Source organism: Gracilinanus agilis, chromosome 5, assembly GCF_016433145.1.
Source record: "Gracilinanus agilis isolate LMUSP501 chromosome 5, AgileGrace, whole genome shotgun sequence".
Lineage (NCBI taxonomy): Eukaryota > Metazoa > Chordata > Mammalia > Didelphimorphia > Didelphidae > Gracilinanus > Gracilinanus agilis.
Genome location: NC_058134.1, coordinates 66,451,477 through 66,472,538, shown reverse-complemented (window position 1 = coordinate 66,472,538; position 21,062 = coordinate 66,451,477). Strand labels below are relative to the sequence as shown.

At 38.7% G+C, this 21,062-nt stretch overlaps 1 protein-coding gene and 1 pseudogene across 1 annotated transcript in view; both read right to left on the bottom strand.

The window, feature by feature from the left end:
• Window positions 1–21,062, bottom strand: part of GPR158 (G protein-coupled receptor 158) — a 428,886-nt gene that overhangs the window by 390,010 nt on the left and 17,814 nt on the right. Inside the window, 1 exon segment of the mRNA XM_044678198.1 lies at window positions 13,427–13,532. Coding sequence (XP_044534133.1) covers window positions 13,427–13,532 — 106 coding nt within the window.
• LOC123249204 lies at window positions 4,482–10,106 on the bottom strand (annotated as a pseudogene).

Here is a 21,062-nt window from a genome sequence, read left to right as displayed (position 1 = left end):
AAAGTGTTCCTCAGGACCACTCCTTGAGACAGGCAATACAGCACAATATTATCATCCTGATTTTATGGATGAGTAAAATTAAAGTAAGTTCATTTCCCATTGATTAATGGGAATAATTTCAGAACCAGAATTCCAACCTCAATCTCCTGACTCCCAAGTCTAGTACTCTTTTCCCTAATACCATATGGGTTAAAAAGAATGATAATTACCTTGCACCTTACTTCTAAAGCAAAATTAATGTGCTGATTTTATTTTTTTTAATCCTTACCTTCCATCTTGGAATCAATACCATGTATTGGTTCTAAGGCAGAAAAGCAGTAAGAACTAGGCAACGGGAGTTAAGTGACTTTCCCAGGGTCACACAGCTAGGAAGTGTTTGAAGCCAGATTTGAACCCAGGACCTCTAGTCTCTGGACTGACTCTCAATCCACTAAGCTTAGGTGGGGAGGGGTGATCTTATTCTTGTATTTCATTTAAGCCTGGCACAGAAAGTCAACTGATACATTTGAAAATTCCAGGTTTCTTACTTAAGACAATGCCAAGCAAGATCATACCTTTGGACCTCCCAATCCCACTACTGTGCATGGAATCCAATGAGCTCAGTTAGAAACATACCAAACTGTTTGTATTAACACTTTAAGATGCAAAAAATGGAGGGAAGTGCCTCTCAGTTGAAGAATGGCTGAAAATGTGGTACGTGAACATAATGGAATATTTAAACAGTAGGAAATGGCAGATATGGGGAGGTCAGAGAAAAGCAAAGTGAGTCAGACTAAGTAAAAATGAAAAAGAACAAAACAATGGAGCCAGAAAACAACAGATGATACCACACATTCCTCTCCTCTCCAAAGACAGGTGGAAGACCATCACAGCAGAATGTTGCATACATTATCAGACAGACTCATGATATAAGTTGTTTCTTTGCTTAGCTTAATTCTTTTGTTATTGTTATTGTTAACAAGAGAATGGAGTTCAATTCTGGGGCAGAAATGGCAGGGGAGGGGAGGGAGGTCAAAGGAGGAGAGAGAGTAGACTATTTCCAGAAATGACTAGGATGCAAAAACACCAAGCATCAATAATCCTATTTTTGGAAGTACAGAGAATACAATTTTAATGTTTACTACTTTTAAAAATAGTGTTGAGCTCCCCAAAGTGAAAGATAAAAAAGGCCAAACTGCTTGTAGACATCATCTTCATTTCATTTGGATATTGGCCCATCAGAGATTCCCTTCTCAAGAACTTTCTATTTCCTTGTGTACCCTCACAGTCAAAAGTGAGCTTCCTGTCAATGACGATTACAGTCTGTTAAGAGGCTCATGAGGCAATGCTTAACTCCCAAATCACAAGATCATATGCTCCACTGGTGACATTCCCACATGTCTTTGCTCTACATACATATTTCTGAATGATAGGTAAGGAGTGGGGTGAATTAGTAGGGTGGCTGTAGGGTTAAGTATCCATTCTTCTGAGAGACTAAATAACTACAACTCCTTTTCAAAGCAATGACAGAGAATTTTGATCCAAGTTTAACAATCCCAAGATGACTATGTACCTAGGCACTCCTCAGAAGTGTCTTAAAATTCTCAACATATCCTAAAAAATGAAACATTTCAATTCATTTGAGTCAGAGTAGGAAAATCACAAAATCCAAGAAAATGGGCCAAAAAAAAAAAAGAAGAAGAACACTGATGTTAGAAGACCTGGGCTTCAACATTGACTCTAAGATAGATTCTCAGGGATTCATTTTTCTCTTCTGTGAAATACAATAGTTGTATTAAGAGATCTCAAATGCCCCCTTCTAGTTGTATAAAAATAACAAGACTCCAGATTTCCAAAAGCACTTCGGATTTACTGGCTCCTGGGGTTCATAGATCAAAGGATTTTACATTTATAGAACTAGAAGAGAGCTTAGATGAGGATGACTGCTCCTTCTCTGTCTCCTTTCTGGATCTTCTTTTAGATCATGCTCTCTTACTGTAGTAGGTATCTCTCAGGGTTCTGTCCTCTCTCCTTCTATACTATTTCATTTGTTGATGTTATCAGCTCACATGGATTTCATTATCATATCCATGCTGATAATTCTCAAATCTATCTTTCCTACCCCAAAATCTCTGCCGACCTTCAATCTCATGTCTCCAAATGCCTTTCAGACATATCAAACTTAATGTTCAATAGACATTTCAAGCTCCATGCGTCCAAAATGGATCTCATTATCTTTCTGCCTAAACACCTCCCCATTTCTACCTTTCCTGTTACTGTAGAAGGCAACAAGCCCTCCCAGTCTGTCAGACTCACAAGCCAGGAGTCATCCTGGATTCATCACTCTCTTGCTGCCCACATCTAATCTGCTGCCCAAAACTGTCAAGTTTACTTTTGTAATATCTCTTGAACACACCCCCTTCTCTCCTCTGACACTGCCTCCACTCTAGTATACATTCCTTATCACCTTGTGTCTTGATTACTTCAACAACCTACTGAGATATCTGCCTGCCTCAATCTCTCCCCATTCCAATGCATCCCAGTACAACCACCAAAGTGATTTTCCCAAAGCACAGGTCCAGTCATGCCATCCTCACCTCTACAATAAAACTCCAGTGATTCCGATCTCTTCTAGGAGCAAATACAAAATGCTCTGGTTAGCTTTCAGAGCCCTTCATAACCTAGCTCTCTCCTTCCTTTCCAAGCTTCTTATACCTTACTCCTCCAGCATTTACTAGTAGATATAGTGACACTAGCCTCAATTAAAATGAACCGATACACGTACTTTTCTTTAGCAACAACCCTTTTGTCCACCTTATAAATGAGCCATCCTTCCTCAGTGAGTGAGTTTAGTATCTACTGCTTACAGAAATTGGTTCAGAAGGTCTATTTTCCTCTCCTCCAGATGTAAGTCACAGTAATTTTAGAAAGTTTATTTGGTTAGTTATTTTTTTATTTTAGGAGAAAAGAAAGATAGCAAATGAGACTCATGGGTAGGCCAGGTTAATGAAGTAAGGGTTCTAACTATGCACTGAGTTAAGTAATTCATCACCTACCCTACCCTCTCTACAAAAAAGCTGAAATTTCCTGCGTAAAGGATAAATTCTTAAATTCTGGAATTAGAAATGAGAATACCTCTCAAAGATATGAGGGATTAATAGAATCATACTAAAGATATAAATAATTGATTTTCAATGACAGGATCATTGAAATAGAATGAAAAAGAACTTCAAAGGCCTTCTAACACAGACCCTTGTTTCAAAGATGAGGAAACTGAGGCCTAAGGAACTTAAGTGACTCACCAAAGGTAATAGAGATAAGAATTTTAGAGATAGGAACTGAATTCAGGTCCTCTGATTGCTTAGTTAGAATCTTTTCCACCTTCTCCAAGGCTAGGTTTTGGTAAATACAAGGTGTTACGTTTCCAAGGCAAGGGGAAATGGGGTTTTACAGTTAGGATTATTGATCACTTAATAACTCTAGTCAGTGATTTGTCAATTAAGTGCCTGCAAGGGACTGAGTTGAAAACTGAGATTACAAAGAAAAGCAAAAGACAATCCCTGCCCTCAAAGAGCTCACAGTCTAATGGGGGAACCAATGTGTAAACAATTAAATACAAAAAAAGCTATAGATAAGACTAATTGGAGATCATCAATAGAGGGAGAGAGCACTAGCTTTAAAGGGGATTGGAAAAGGCTTCTTGTAGAAGGTGGGATTTAAGCTAGGACTTGAAAGAAACCAAGAAATCCAGGAGGCAGAGACAAAGAAGGGAAAGTATTCCAGGCTAGTTTTAACCCTTTCTACTGAAATATAATAACACCTGGTGTCAAGATTTGGTTAACTCTAATTATAACTTCACATTGGTTTTTAAATTTTTATTTAAGTTAATTTTATTAATTATTAATCATTTTTAAACCAGTATGTATTTATTTATTTGGGGGTCAGCCAGGTGGTATAGTAGATGGAATGCTGGGCCTGGACTCAGAAAGACCTGATTTCAAATCTGGCCTCAGACGTTTACTAGCTGGGATCCTGAACAAGTCACTTAACTCCAGTATCTTTACCAAGAAAAACCTAAATGGGGTTACACAAAGAGTCAGACACAACTGAAACCACTAGACAACAAAAATTTATTTAATCAAATAACTTACTTAAAGGAGAATTTTATATTTTGATAGCTCATATCCTATGTTTTCACCACCAGAAATCAGAATTTAGGGCCCAGAATAGCCCCATATATTTGATAATCTATCTAAAGAGGTATCTTTTTGTACAGAGGTGTCATGTCCAAAATATGAAGCCCTCAACATTCTAAAGAGCAGCCCAAATCAGGTTAAAATGTAAATGGGAAATATTCAACAAAATAAAAATACACACAAAAAATAAATACCAAAAAATAGACAATATAAATAAGTAGCCTCCCAGGAGCACAGACAAAGTCAAATAGCCCAGGTCCATGCTCCCCAAATCACTGCATCTTTATATCTTTATAAAATGTATCTTTATAAAATGCTCACACAGAGTCCAGCCTGGGAAGAATCCTCAAGGACCACAATCTCCCCGTTGTGAACTTGATGCTGATGCTCCTCCATCTCTGCCACACCTTCTCCTCAGTCCTCAGCTCAGTCTCCAGGAGAAGAGCCTTCCAGCCTTGCCCTCAGACTTCTCAGAATCTGGAGTGGATCAATCTCAGTGATGGGCTGCCTGTCCTCAGAAGTGCTTTCCACAGCCTGGGTGCCAGAGATCAGGCCGGACTCCATCGCTGCCAGCTCCACAAGGCTCACCTCTGTGGCCATATTGTCCAAGGTCCCACCATCCTGCATGGCAGCTGAGCTCAGCTGAGCCGGGCTGGAGGAGGTCACTGCGTCAGGAGAGCTGGTCTTGGCGGAAGAGACACCAGTGGCAGAGCTGAAGAGCTGGGAACCAGAAGGCAGTGTGTGGACAGTCACAGGGCTGGAGTCCCGGTTGAGGGTAGCCATGGGGAGGTTGCCCATGAAGAACGACTGGCCCATTGGGGCTATGGCAATGGGGGAGATGTCAGTGAACTGAGGCTGCTGGACAGGGGGTAAGGGGCTGGTGGTGGAAGTTGGGTGCTGGAGGCAGGGCCTCTTGGGTGGCTTGGGGTTGTTCATAGGCATCAGAACCCCATTCTTCACTGTCTGAGGCTTCAGCCAGTGGTCCTGGGTCTGTTTCTTCTGCTCTTCCAACTGGCATTCTAGGTCTGTAAGAGTGTAGAGAAAATGTTCTCCTTGCTCTGTCTGGTTCTTCCTGTTGTCCAAAACTTTTTTGACTGTGTCCATCAGGCCAAAGGTATGGGCTACTCTGTTAAGGAGAGCAGCATCTGTAATCTGAAAGGGGGCTTGACGGAGCCTTTGTTGAACACCCCTAAGTAGCTCCTCTATTTCCTTCTGAAAGGTGCAGACCACCTCCTCCATGAGCCCCATGTTGTCTATGTCCTTCCAGAACATCAGGGTGTCCTCTGAAATCTCTTCAGGGTCCTTCTTCAATCCCTCCTCTGTGGCCATGGTGACAGCTGCCATGGGAGCCGAGTTCCACTCTGGCCCAGCCTCTTTCATATTCTCTGAAATGGCGATCTGTGTGGGTCCCCCTGTCAAAGGTTCATCAGAGGGAGGGGTCAGGGGGTCCCACAACGCAGAGTCAGCTAAGTTCTCCTTTGCTTCCTCAGCTTCTGGGAGCATCCTCCAATCATCAGCCAAAGTAGGCATCTGCACCACTCTTGTCTGCTGCTCTGGCACATGGGTCCTGCTGACCAAAAGATCAAACCTGGTGCTTCTGCAGCTATTGGAGCAAACCTTGTCATGCTGGTAAAAGTCTAGCTGACCAGAGTACATCAGTTTCCTCAGGATGATCCCACCCAGGCGAATGGCTCTCTTCCAGTCCTTCAGGGAAGACTTGCCAGCCAAATAAACAAAATCCTTGGGACTGATCAATTGATCATTGAACTTGACACACTTCACACTAATTCCTGGACATACAAACTTCTTCCAGAGCAAAATGGCTTTGCTCTCCCCACATGTGATAGGATAAGCAATTTCCATTTCCTCCTTTGCTTCTATGGTGCCTTCCATGGTGCATCAGTCCCTTCTTCAATTTTGTGGATTGTGTAGGTTTCTACAGCTACAACTGCTGCATTGCTCTCCAATCTGCTTCATAAATCCCTTGCTGCACAGGCTGTAACTGCAAGATCACCTGGGTTTTGGTATCTTTAGGGTTCTCCCCCTGGTTCCCTTCTGGTGACTGCTGAGACCAACTTTCTTCTTTACACAGACTTTCTCCTTGAAGCTGCCTTCCTTCTTGAAGCCAAACTCCTCTTGAAGCTGATTCCCCCTAGGCTCAGAAATTCAAGGCCTTTTATAGTGGCTTCTGGTCTCCTTCCCTGTTCACAGGGGCAAATCACAAATTCCAAATAGTCTAGCACTGCCCAGGGGGCGGTTTTTGTGGGAACCAGTTCACACCTTCTGGAGGTGTGAACACTCATTGAAAGGGTTCACAGTTTCTCAGGGTGTGAACTCTTAAAAGAACTCACAAGGGGCAGCTGAGTAGCTCAGTGGAGTGAGAGTCAGGCCTAGAGACAGGAGGTCCTAGGTTTGAACCCGCCTCAGCCACTTCCCAGCTGTGTGACCCTGGGCAAGTCACTTGACCCCCATTGCCCACCTTTACCACTCTTCCACCTATGAGACAATACACTGAAGTTAAGGGTTTAAAAAAAAAAGAACTCACAAGTTTCTGACTGTTTAAGTTAGAAAAAAGGTGGAATTTTTCAAGTATCTTGCTGGTTTCACACCTAGCACTAAGTGGGGTGTGAATTCTCTAAGTGGTTTGTGAGCTCCAACTAGTTCAAGCTTGTGTTGATTCAATCAAAAGGTAGACAAAGGAGAGTTAATCCTGTCTTCACAATCTAGTGAGGTACTTAAGTTAGTGTTAACTCAGGATAGACAATAGAGTGAAGAATTCTCTTTCACAGTGCTTTTCTCCTGAGTGACAGTGGGCAATTTTCTTAACCCTTATGGCCTTCATTTTTCAATAAGAAGCAAAACTAGAAAAAATTATCCTTGAGCTAGAAAGTTGTAGATGTATGAGCTTTATATAGCCTATACTTCTTAAGACTTTATCAGTCCTATGGTAGCCTAGGCAGTCCCATGTTTACAAGTTTCCCTGATATTTAATTCAGGCCTACTCTTAAGAATAAAAAAGGAAAAAATGAGATGAGAGATAATAAGAAAGCCAGGAGAGGGCACTGTCTTCAAAAATCCAGAGAAAAGAAAGTCTCTAGGAAGAAAAGATGCTCAACAATGTCAGATGAAGGTGAAAGGTCAAGGATGAAAGCTGAGAAAAGAGCCATTGGATTTGAAATTTTAGAAATCATTTGTGACCTTAGAGAAAGAAGTTTCCACTGAGTGGCCACATCAAAAGCCAAATTTCAATGGTGATGGAATGGGAAGTAAGAAAGTATGAGTACAAATAGTTTGGGTTTTTTATCTTATTTGTTAGGCTATGAAAGATAGAAAGATGATTGATTGAATGATAACTTGAAGGGATGACAGAAACCTAGAGACTGTCTACTGTTTCAGTGATGGGCAAACTATGGCCCCCAGGCCAGATGTAGCCCCTGAAATGTTCTATCGTTATTCCTAATCTGATGAATACAATAAGTAGGATACAATACAATGAAACTTAGAAAGAGTTGCCTTAGAAACAGACTGACAGATGAGTGTTTCCTTTCCTTTGGACCCCTCTTTAAAGAGTTTGCTCATCACTGGAATAATTGAGCTGGGAATGAGAGATATCAAGGGAGGTAGATAGAGGAGACAAATCAAGAGAGTGAGAGAGTGAGAGAACACGAGAATAAGAGAGAGACAGACAAATGGATTCATAGTAGGTGACCTCCCAGTTCCTGTGGTGATGCTTCTTAGCTAAGCCACCAAGTAATTGCTTTGAGGAAAGCACTTTGTAAATTGTGAAGTGCTAGGAACCATTATAATTCTAACTACTCCCAGGGCTCCTGCCACAATCACCTAATACTCATTTTTTTCTATTTCCGCCAACTCCTTTTCTGTCCCAGTTGAACACACCCTCTCCCTGGAGAGGAATAAATTCCCCTGAAAACTTGGGAAGGTTACTTCTGTGTGACTTTTAAATTCATAACCTCCTCTGATATTTAAAATAGAGCAGCTTTTAACCTCACACAGTTTTAAATACTGGAAACATAAACCATACATTGCCATAGCAACCTAATCTCTGTTAATCAAAGTGGAGAGTCTTATTCTTTTTCCCTTAAATGATGTGATTCATTGAAAAGCTTAGACACAAAGCCTTAAAAGTTAGCATCCCTTAGATGGAGGTACAAATAGATCCTCAAGCCCGATTCAAATATTCCAGACTATGACCATTTGGTTAAGTAAGCAGAGAGGCAAGAAGAGAGGATCATCTAAGCTGTCTGGAATCGGGTAGAAGATGATTTATCAGTCAGAAGAATAAACATCATATCTATCCCTTGTTTCTAGACAGCCTCCCATAGCACTGCCCCACAGAACCTAGGAACAAAGCTATAAAGAAAACTGTAACATTCACAAATCCATACCCACAATACAACATTCATAAAGAAAACTCTCAGAGCAGCTGGGTAGCTCAGTGGATTGAGAATCAGGTCTTAGAGATGGGAGGTCCTAGGTTCAAATCAGACTTCAGTCACTTCCCAGCTGTGTGACCCTGGGCAAGTCACTTGACCGCCATTGCTCACCCTTACTACTCTTCCACCTAGGAGCCAATACACAGAAGTTAAGGGTTTAAAAAAAAAGAAAAGAAAAAGAAAATTTTCCTCAGGTCCATGGTACCATAGGCAAACAAGGCAAATGTACTCATGAGAACAGGAAGTGAAGGCTAGTAAAAAATGCCAGTCATGACAAGGAAAGTAAAACCTAAGATTTTTTCCTAAACTCGGGTCTTCCTGATCCCCAAGTCAGTTTTGTATCCATTATGGAATGTTTATCTCAATAAAAGGAAGTAACAGGAAGTCTGCTTGTACACTACTTGGGAAGGCAGAGCTAGGAAGAAGACCAGACAAGTCGGATGCTTCTGAAAGCTGCAGACTGAATTAATTATACACTTTAAAAGAAAAGCAAATTATATATGAGATCTACAGTTTTATGAATAATATTCTTTTTCTGTTCTGTTATATATAGGCAAACAATCATTCTACTTGAAATTTATGAGGTTCAGAATAAAAATAAAATATCTTTAAAGCACACTTGGGAAATGAGTAAAGTTTAGAGATAGGAGTACTTCTAAATAAAGAGTTACCAGAGGAATTCTACATAACTATATATCTTTATATATGTGTGTGTGTATCCATCAATATATATATATACATATATATATAATTATACTATGTATAAAGTATATATTTATATACATACAAGTATAAATAATTATATATCATCAGTTCTGAATTTAATCTTTACCCACATTTAGATTATATGCGTATGTACACATATACTTTATACATATTTATACAACAGTATACATGCTACATATGTCATGTATGTATACATATATGAGAAAGCATATACCTAAATGTGAGCTGAGATTAAGTTCATATTTATCTATCCATCTTAAATCTTCAAATACTACATCATAAGTTGGCATGGACTGATATAAATTCTTTGCGCTCCGGAATGACCGTTTCCATCTTCTTCAATACAGGCTTGATTGGTGAGGGTCAGTTTCTTTGCTGTTTACCACTGAGGTATGATCTAGTTGGCTGAAATGGTGACAGAATGAGTATTAATGAAGCCTAGACCATCAGATCACAGAATCATGTATTTGGAGCTGGAAGGAACTTCAAATGTTTTCTGGCCCAATCTTCTCGTTTTAAAGATGAAGAAACAGAAACCCTTAATCACACAGGCAATAAGTAGTAGAGCTGGGAATCAAACGTACATTCTCCAAGTCCAAACCCAGTTCTCTCTCTATGAGGGATACTTATTCATTGTCACACTGTCACAGTTTCAACACTGATGTGGGTCCGCGAGAGGCAACATTCCATAATGGATACAAAACTGATTTGGGGATCGGGAAGACCCGAGTTTCAGTCTTACTTCTGACATACTAGCAATATAACAATGGGCAAGTCACTTAATTTCTCCACGCCCCAAGCAATTTTCTAAGAATATATGCTACAGAGAACAGTCATAAAAGAGCATTTATTGTGTTACTAAGTATAGAACCTTGTGGAATACAAGTAGAAAAATGGACAGAGCCCTTGATCTCAAAGAGAGCCCATTCTAACAGGAGCTTATCAGAGGTTTTAACTCTTAAGTCAGAAATGAAAGATTCCATGGTTCTGAAGATATATGGTAATTTATCTTTTTAAATATCTCTTTCAGTATTAAAATCACCCCCATTTCTGATATCAAACCATTTGATTATGCTAAAGATTTGCAGATGAGAACTTACTTTTCTGGGTTTTTAGTAACTATAGTTTCAGAAGAATTGCAGGAATAGAAGGGATTGCTAATTCACACCTCCAAAGAAATTGCTTCTCCAGAAAAAAATGACTCTAAGGACTGGATTGGCAAAAGACTGCTGGTTTGTAGTGGACAGCCACTGCCGAGGCTCTTGAGTAGCAGTTCATTAGTATTTAGTGTTGGTAGTTCAGAGAAAGATGTACCCATTCACCAGAGTGTTTGTTTCCCTCATTGTTAGCTGTGGAAGCCTGGAACTGGAAGTGGGGCTCTTTGTTTGGGGAGCAATAGAAGACATTTGCTCATCAGGACTTTCTGATGCTACTGAGATCACAGGTCCAATCCCAGTCCTCTCCTATGGGTCGAAGGCAGGATGTGCACAGAAATGTTGCTGACTTCAGTTTCCCTGTCTCCACTCTACTCTCTGTATCTCCAGCACTTTGTACAGTGTTGGATTCAGAGTAAGCACTTAGATGCTTTTGCATTCCCTATATGGCACTGCTGCATCAGCACAAATCCATCCTCCCTCCTGGGGAGTGCTTCCTCACTAACAGCATCACCCTTACCAATTATTCCCATGAAGGGGGCCTGGTATGAAACATTGTTCCAAGAATTAAACCCACCCTAAGTTTACCAATCAAGGGAAAAGAGCCAAGATTCCCCATTGGAAATAAGAGAGCTTTATTTTACTTCAGAGAAAAGGGTGATTATTTAAAAGCCGAAGAGCAAATAGTTCAATAAAGGAGATACATAAATAAAAGAGAGCAGTTAAAAACCACACACACACAACCGATGCCTGCCAGCTCAAAACTAACAACTCGTGTGAATGAGTTAGACCAGAAATACAGATTTCACTTATCTAGGAATATGTGATCTAAAGATCATTAATGAAGTTATTATATGGAATTTTTTGGATTATAATTAAAAAGAGACTTATATACTTAAAAAGTATATAAAATGTAATAAAGGAACAAACTAAAAATAGCTGCAACTTATATGATGCATTAGGTTAATAAAGCTCTTCATCAATGCCTCATTTGTTCCTCTCCACAGACTGATGTGGATGGTAATACAAGAATCATTATTCCTATTTTACAGATGAAGAGATTAGGTTCAAAGAGTTACGTGACTTGCCCAATGTTAGGCATCACTCATAAGGGTCAAAGCCAAGGTTTTGATCCTATGTGTTCTAATTCCAACTTTACCACTGCCTCAGCAAAGGGTCATAAGTCCCAAAAGGAAAGGACTTCATCAGCCACTGAATCCACCCTTTATCTGTTTTGTAGGTGAGAAAGCAGGCTATTTAATGCCCAGGCTCTAGGTTAAATGACTTGTCTAAGATAAAACAGAAAATGGCAGAATCAGGATTCAAACTTGGGACTTCTAATGTTCATCTGTAAAATGGGCATGAAAGATAATACCTGCCAGGGTAGGTAGGTGGCTCATTGGATTGAGAGCCAGTCCTAGAGATGATTAGTTCTGGGTTCAAATCTGACCTCAGACACTGGGCAAGTCACTTAACCCCTAGTTAAGTGCCTAGCCCTTACCATTCTTCTGCCTTGGAACCAATGCACAATATTGATTCTAAGATGTAAATTAAGGGTTTAAAAAAATAACACCTACCTCCCAGGGTTGTTTTAAATGAGATAACTGTAAAGTGCTTAGCATAGTACCTGGTACATAGTAACAGCTATATAAGTTATTATTAATTATTATTACTAAATCAAGTGTTCTTTCCTACCAGCTTTTAAACTTAGAGTCAGAAGAGACCTTAGACATCATCAGGTGTAACACAACTCATCTTGTAGCAACTGAATCTGTGATAAGCGACTTTCCCAAGGTGATACAGATAGAGAGAATCAGTATTCAAATCCAGGTCTTCAGAGTCCAAATCTAGCTTTCTTTTCTCTGTAGCATGTGGTCTCAGAAAGCTCCCATCAGTCTTATGCATATTTATAATGTACAACAAGGTAAGGTAAAATATATTGAAAAAGCTCTGAAGACAAATTTCTACATATTAGAATACACTGTGCTCTTACCCAAAAAGACTGAAATAAACCAAACACCTTCACAGTTAAAAATATGTTCTGCTCTCAAACACTTGGTCTACCTTTTTTATTCTGTAAAGAATTAGATTTAGTTTCTGTTAAAACTTTGGAAATCAGGTTGAACTCTGCTACCCTACCCCCCACCTCCACCTCCACCTCACCCCCAGCATTTCTTTCATGGTAGATCATTATTTAGCATATTATCTATGACACTCTCAGTCTCTAAGGATAGGTCTGATTACCAAAAATGAAATCATTGCAATGTTATCATTTGTAGTCTGCAAAAATAACTCAAAGAACATTTTCTTCTTCTAGAGCACCTTATAACAGTTTTCATCCTTTTGACTGTTAGCCCAAGCCTTACCCCTTCCTAGATCATTGGGAACCTAAATATTAGCAACATCAAAAAAATGATAACCACTCTCCTCTCCAGGTTCCCATAAAATATTTTCTCTTAGCTCACCAAAACGTCCCATCATGCTTTTTCTGCTGCTTTGTGACAGATGGCAATGTGTCTAAATGAATACCAGTACTGTCTCAACAAGTAGAGTGTCATGCAAAGCTGTACACATCTTCCCTGACCCATCTTATGGGCTGGTTTCTCACTTTGGGTTTATTTTAAAACTCCAGTCTTTGTTAAGGAATATAGTTAGCCTTTGGCTCAACCTAAACTTCATAAACAATTTTCATTGCAGCTTTCTCTTGGTCCCTTGAGGGACTATTCTCCTTCATCCATCCTAAATTAGCACCAACTTCATTGAATAATGTTATTTTAATCAGCCCTGTGCAAAACAGAAAATGGCATCTAGAGATCTTTTGGGTAAGGTACTTAACTAAAACGGTACATTCAAGTGAAAACATTTCATTTTTAAAAGTTACTTCTTTTCTTTAGCATTCTTTTATGTAAGATCTTACCTCCGAATTATTCAGATGGCATTTATGGGTTCCTGAAAACCAGCCATCACTTGAACACTGGTCAATATCCACCTTCTGAAGATTTATGTCAACTTTCACGATCCCCCTGAAAGAATGACAGAGCCAGAGTGAGAGAAAGACAGAGAGAACATAAGAATTAACATGGTCATTGAAGACTTCAAACTCTCCATTCTTCCCTTTGAACCAGAGATAGTCATATAAGGAAATACATATACTAAGGAGACCTGATCCCATTTTCCCAATGATGGGTCCAAAAGAAGACAGGACGATCACAGAGAAAGCTAAATTAAATTAGAGTTAGCACAAGGACTTTGCAAACCTTAAACCACTATATAAATGCTGTTATAATTATTATTGATAATATTATTATTAATGGAAAAAATTCCCAGTTGTAATTTTTCTGGTGTTTAGAACATGGAGAAGCCACAGTGGCAACCAGTGGAACCAACAGGATAAAAAAACATATGGCCACACCATTTCCTATCTTACCTCTACTCAGAATTACTATCATATAAGAAGATCAATGCCAGATCACCTAGAACCATAGAATTTCAAGCCTAGAAGGGACTTTGGAGGTCACTTAGTCCCACCATAATAATTTTACAAATTAAAAAACAAATGATTAGAGAAATAATATGGTTTTCCCCAAGACCATATAGCTGATAAGTGGCAAAGCCATGGCAGAATGTAAGACTTCAAGTACGGGGTTCTTCATGCCACCTGAATGCTTCTTCTATCTCTTACCCTTGTTTCCTTGATTTAATAAGAAAGCAGAACAGAGAAAATTTTGTTGAAGAGAATTAGAAAGAATATATATATATGTATATATATAATGTAAATAAATAAATAATGCAGATAAATGAATGAATATGATAATAAAATAGAGGCAGTTAGATGGCAGAGTGAATAAAGAATTGGTTGGGGTATGGAGTTAGATGATTGTCATTCAAATAGAGCCTCAGACTTACTAGCTATGTGACTCAGAACAAGTCTGGGCATGGTTGTTATGAGGATAAAATGAGCTAATATTTGTAAAGCATTTAGCACAGTGCCTGGCACATGAGCTGCTGTACAAGTATTTCTTTCCCCATTCAATAATGATAGCATTTATATAGGAAGAAGGTTGACTCAAAGAAGAAAGTCAGCCTCAGGAGTCACCTTGAGCTCAAGTCATTGTCTTGACCTGCCTCTTGGAGGGAACTTGGGTGAGTGGATAGTTGGCTTTCTCTTCCTGCCTTCTGGAGAGAGTTTAATTCTGGTTGAAAGTTTAACAAGTCCTGGCTGAGCCAAGCACTGGAACGATATAGATAGGTTAATATATTTTCTACCCTTTTGTATTCTTCTGCTTTCACTCTTTCCACCTCTTTTGTAAATAAAAGATTTATAATTTTCATATATTTAGCCAAACCATTAATTTTAACACTTACAGGAGGGACTCTAAAGTGGGAGAATTTTATTTTTAATATAATTTTTATTTTTTAATATTTTTCTATAGTTTCATGATGTTGTCTCCCTTCCCTCTTCTCAGAGATGATAAGCAATTCCATTGGGTTATACACTTATTATCAAAAATTGAGAAATTTTAGAAGTGGGAAATTGAAGCAGGTGAGGATGGAGTCACATGCATTAATTTCATTTCTAGCAGTTTTCATTTTTAATATTGACCTTATGATGTTGGAATAAATCAACAGCCAATTTTTTCCAATTTTCCTCTTTATAATAAGTTATATTATAATGTTTTGGCATATCTCCATTTCACTAAATTCTAACTATTCGACCATGATTCACTCTGCATTTTCCTGACCCATATCCCTGACATGGCAATGGAATGTGAAAAAACTCAAAGCAGCACACTTGGATATGGATATTTGTGAGACCCTCTAGATCCCTTCATTCTAATGACCATCCCTTGATTACTCCTGGAATCTTTTCATAGAACTGAGAATCTCACAGAATATGGCAATCCAGAATGAAATCTTATTCATACTCCAAACTCTGCTTTTTAGAGATTGATCATAGAGAAGACAGGCAATAAGTCCAAATCAAGGAGTCATTGTGGCTTAGACTGCTGTATTTGGTCATTTTTGTGGCTGAGAATCATATCCAGTTCATGTATAAAGGTAACTAAAATAGTCAAATAAATGGTATTTTCCTTTGTCTTACCAGAACAATGACTTAACTCTGGTAGGAAGTGTCCATAACCCTAAATTCAGGCATTTCTATTGAGGTCTGTCCCCTCTAAGAAATATCCCATGCTCTAGATCACCTTTCATTGAAACTTAGGTGTTTTGTGGCCCCTCACTTTAGTATCCTTTTATCTTCTAGGTCAGAGGTGTCAAAAAACAGCCAAGTGCCCTAAGCCAGATTAAAATTCAACTGGGAAATATTTAACATATATATCCTGAATTGTCTGATAAAATTGGCAGGTAATTGTATAGAAGGCTTGGCATTGTGATGGCATTCAGGAGGCACTTAATAAATGCTTGTATGTGGATTGGTTGATCAGTTGTTTCACCCAGGAGATACCATGAAAACAAGAGGTAAGCAAACATTGTGCTTACCAGAGTTCTTTCAGTGGAGAAAGTCTCTTCAGAGGGTGGCAAATAAATGAGCAGTCATACACAGTGGGTGTTGTGCCCAGCTTGGCTGACATAACCCAAATAAAAGACTCATATTTTCAACTTGGTTCATGAAGGTGTTTTTTTTTTCCTGGTCTTATTTTGTTTTTGTAGAAAATGAGACAAGGTGAGGAGCTATGGCTTCCCAGCTGAGAAATTAAGTGCTGACTCATCTTCATTAGAGCTGCACTCATCACACCTGGGAGGCTTTACAAACCCTCTGGGAAAACAGGGCTGACTTCCTGTTGGAGGAAGTATGGGATTTGGCTTCTAATTGGTAGAAAAGGCATCCCTCCTTTTTTCTTTTCTTTTTTTACTCTAGGAGAGGTAAATGCTCTGCCAAATACATCACCATACCTGAAACACAAGAAACCTTTTTGACTCCTCTCCAGGGTCATGGAGTGTGGTTGAAGCTTCTGTTTTGCCCCCTGAAAAGACCAGCTTCCCCAAGGAAGCCTGCCCCTCTGGGAAAAGAATTACCAACTCTGTATCCGCTGCTTCAATGAAGAGGGAGTAATGTTGGTAGGAAAGGTGCCTTGGGAGAATGGCGGAAGGATTTTGAAATGAGATAAAGGAAAGCTATCTGATCCAAGGGAAAATAATACCTGAGGAGATCTAGAAGAGAGTATAGGGTGGATCCAATAGGAGTTTTTCTAGTTCACAGGCGACTGTTCTTTATAGTGGGAGGAAGAAGAGTCAAGCAGGGAGTCCCCAGTTTAGGGGTGGATCCCAATCCTACCAATGTTGGCGGTGGCTGGTATTTGGAATATATTTTCCCCACAGAATAAGTTACAGTGAGTGATTCAGTTATCAGCCTAATCCTCAAAAATATAATTATATATATATATGTATATATATACATATATATACATATACACCTATAATATACCTAAAGTATATTAAAATAATAGCCTAAATTCTGGGAGCAAGGAAGTCATATGCTACATTAGAGAGATATGCCTCTCTAATTGAATGTTTTTAAGATGCAAAATAGTCTAGGCAGAGTACTGAACAAGACAAGATTTGCTTTTGATATTCTCCTTCCTCCCTTTCTGTGCTTTAAGGCTCACAAAATGCTTTTCCAAATATTATTTCATTTTTATCCTCACATCACCCTAGGGTGCTATGTACTATTATTATCCTCATTCCACAGATAGAGGCTGAGGTTAAGTGACTTGCCTAGGGTCATATGGCTAATAAGCATCTGAGGTGGAATTTTAAGACATCTCTTCTTAAATCCAAATCCAGAATTTTATCCATCATATCACCTAGCTGCCTAAGAAAACACAGGGAATTTTAATTAACATTGACAATGTCAGTTACTAAAAGCTTCATAACTACCAAAGGAATTACATGATCCCAAGTTAAAATAGCTAACATTTATCTAGCACTTTAAAGTTTACAAAATGATATATGTATAACTATTTAAACATATATAAAAGTGATATATACACACATATATATCCAAACATATATCTATATACACATATATGTATACTTATTTGCATAGACACACATACATACACACATATGCACACATGTATATATGTATACATATATATAATATACACAACAACTGTGGAGGGTAGGTCCTATTATGGTCCCCATTTTACAAATGAGAAAACTGAGCAAATAGAGATTAAGTGATTTCCCCAAACCTCACCACTAGCAAGTGTATGAGATGAGAAGGGAATTAAACTCATTTTCCTTATTCCAAGTCCAGCATTCTATCTACTATGTCACCTAGATTATTGAATTAGAAGAGTTTTTAGGTCTCTGCATGCCCTTTATGGCATATGTGCCATGGGTTCACCATCATAGCTCTCTTCCCACCTTCTTACCCAACAGATCTTCTCTGGCTATTCACCTTTGGTGGAATTGGGTCATTTAGATGAAAGCTGAGCTCATTCCTACTTGATATGGTTATTGGGTAGATGTTTTTGTAATCTTGTCTTGCATGGGGAATTTAGAAAAACTTTTTGCTATCTAAATAATCACTGTGAATCCTCCCACTAAGCAGACCCACATTACCCAGTCTCTTCTCCTTTATAGTCTTCTAATTTTACATTCTTTTGCATTCTCTAAAATGAGAAGTTCAAATCCAGTAAATATAGTAAATAGATAGTTCTTCTGGCGATGTAATAAAGGTATAGGACAATAAACACAATGCCCATTCTTTTCCCCTCCCCCCTCCTATAATTTCTTAAGGCACATTCAACACCACCTGCTTGTGAAGTCATCAGACCATTCCTCTTCTCATCAATGATAGCACAACCAGTCCTGAAATACATCATGAAATTTGAAGTGAAAGTTGTTTTACATTCTTTTTTAAAAAAACTTTCACCTGAAGACACAACATTTGATGAGGTAACAGAATGGGCTTTGAAATTTTGCCATGAATTAAAAGTGGAATTTCCCACTACTATCTTAGCATTCAGGTAAATATTAATAATAACAATGATAACAAATACAACTTTCCAAAAAAGAATGCATATGTATGCACACACACATACACACACACCTGGTTCCACATTATCTTATCATCATATAGTATATATATCCTCATAAAGTTAGAGTATCTATTATTTTCTGGTCTGTTTTAGTATTAGAGGAGCAGGATGACATATAAAATGCTAGACTTTGAAAGATAAAGACCTGACTTCAAATGCTATCTCTGACATTTTCCAGCATAAGAACATAAGCAAATTACAACCTTGCTGAGCCTCAGGCAACTCTCTAAGACATATCTACTAAGTTACGAATGTGCCAAAGTTGCACTAGAAAATCAAAGATAAATGGCATGAATAATAGTCTTGGAAAGCAATGGGTATTTAATAAATAAATGATTTATTCACTGAAGTGATATTGCTAATAATAATTGTAATCCAAATCCCCAAACACATTGGTGTGAGTGTCTCCTCATTGGTGGAGATCTATTCATCACACCTGGGTAAAGGGCTGGGATAGAGTTGAGAGTTGAACTGTTACCTTGCTTCCAATAGGAAGGCTCCTTCACTCTGCATTATCTGGTATATATTCTCCTGTATCTGCTTTCTCTGGTTTCTGTCTGAACTGGATTTGGATAAAAGGGTTTCTTTGCTACTTGTAATATCTGTTCATTAAGGAACTGGTATTATGTAGAAAAGGAGTCAAGTCTTGAATATAAATGTTGGAGTCCTGTTTCAGTCATTAATTATACCAAAATGAGTAGTTATAACCTAAAAAACTCATCCTTTAAGACTTTTTAAAGGGAGCAGAGCTATCTAATTCTAGCCCAGTATTTCCTCTCTCTGAGGAGAGGGGAGTGTCCAAACTTCTGTCCCCAACATCCTTCTTCCCCTCTTGGAAGGAATTAAAGTCCCCCTTGGGGAAAGGTTGGGGGAGAAAAGACTAGAGATGTCTATCTGCCTCCCTTAAAGTCACACAATGACACCCCCATGTTACATGTGGGAGACAGTGCTCATTACATAAAAAGGTAACATTAAAAGCAATGTCCACTCTTGAAATATTCTCATAAAGTAAATATTTTGAAGGCTGCCCTTCTCATTCCAGAATTTAACCACTCTCTAACTCTAGCTTTTATAACTCCCAAAGAAGAATTAGTTAATGCCAAATGAAAACTGGCCAAAGTCACTTTCCTTCTCTCCTCCAATCTGACCACAAGTCCAGGAAACAGAAGTACCATAACAGGGCTCAAGACCCACTGAGAAGTGTCAGCTCCCCAAATCTTAAGATTACCTATGGATTCAGAGATTCCCAGAGCTAAAAAGCACTACCAAAAGCCATCTTATCATGCCTCCTCCTTCTAGATAAGTTACCCAGTGAATGAAAGCACAGTGCTCTAATTTTAGTCTTCTGTGATTGGAGATAATTCGGTTCCTTTGGCTTGTTTTGTTCAGAGTTTAATTATATTTCCCATTGGACCATAGTTTGCCTTATATTCAACCAAATTTGCCTATTTGCCAAGAGGTCAAAGATGTTTATATAACCCTGAAAGATTCTTCCTCTTGTGTCCATACAAGTATCACTCAATTTAGATATATTTGGTAAGTATCTAGAGTAGATGGGTAAATGATTATTTCTCATATTTAAAGATAATCCTCCTAAGACCTCAATGGACAGCTTAAAAATAGGTTGAGCTCTGGCACCTGGAAACCAGCTACAAAAATTCAAATGTCAACAGTATAATAGAAAAAGTTGTCTTGTCAGCATGGTGTCAAGTTGATATTCATCCAACCTGTCAGCAGAGCTTAGCTGAACCCAAGCCATAGCCTGAGTGATGAGTTAATAATAATATTAATGGTAATTACAGACCATCTGGCAACCAAGTATGTTTTCCCCATTGAAAACTAGTCCTTATTAAGACTGGAAATATTCTGTTTTCTCTCTTTGTTTCATGATGGTGACACGCAATGCTTTTTTTAAGTTGATATGGTCACATTCAATTATTCTGCATTTCTACAAACAAGAAATTCTTTTGGATTCAGAATGCTAGATCCCTGTCACAGGATGTCATCATGATGAGATTTTCACATCCTAAGAAGTCCAGTTTAAGAGGAAGGTCTTTTTGAAAGTCATCTTCCCTTTTTTTTTTGTTGGCAATGAGTCGTCTTCAAGGGACATTGCCAGGAATTGATTCAAGCTTGTTTTCCAACCTAGAGGCTAGCTTGATAGTTTTAAGCATGGCAACACATCACTATAGCAAAATGATTTGTAAACTCTTCCCATTCCCTAATCAAAAAGATCTTGAAGAATTTGACAACTATGCCACATTCTCAAACACAGAGAAGCTGTTCTCCCCCATGCTCCCTTTCAACAGCCTGGTCCAGAGATACTTGCCAACATGTCACCCAGTGACAAACATCTTCAGTCTGGCTCCATGTTCTTGGAAGGCTTTTTGGCAATCAGGTCAAGCCTTCTTTGCAAAGACCTATATAATCTACTGGGGGAAAACTAGAATGTGAAAGAAGAGAAGCCAGATGCAATCTAACAATGGG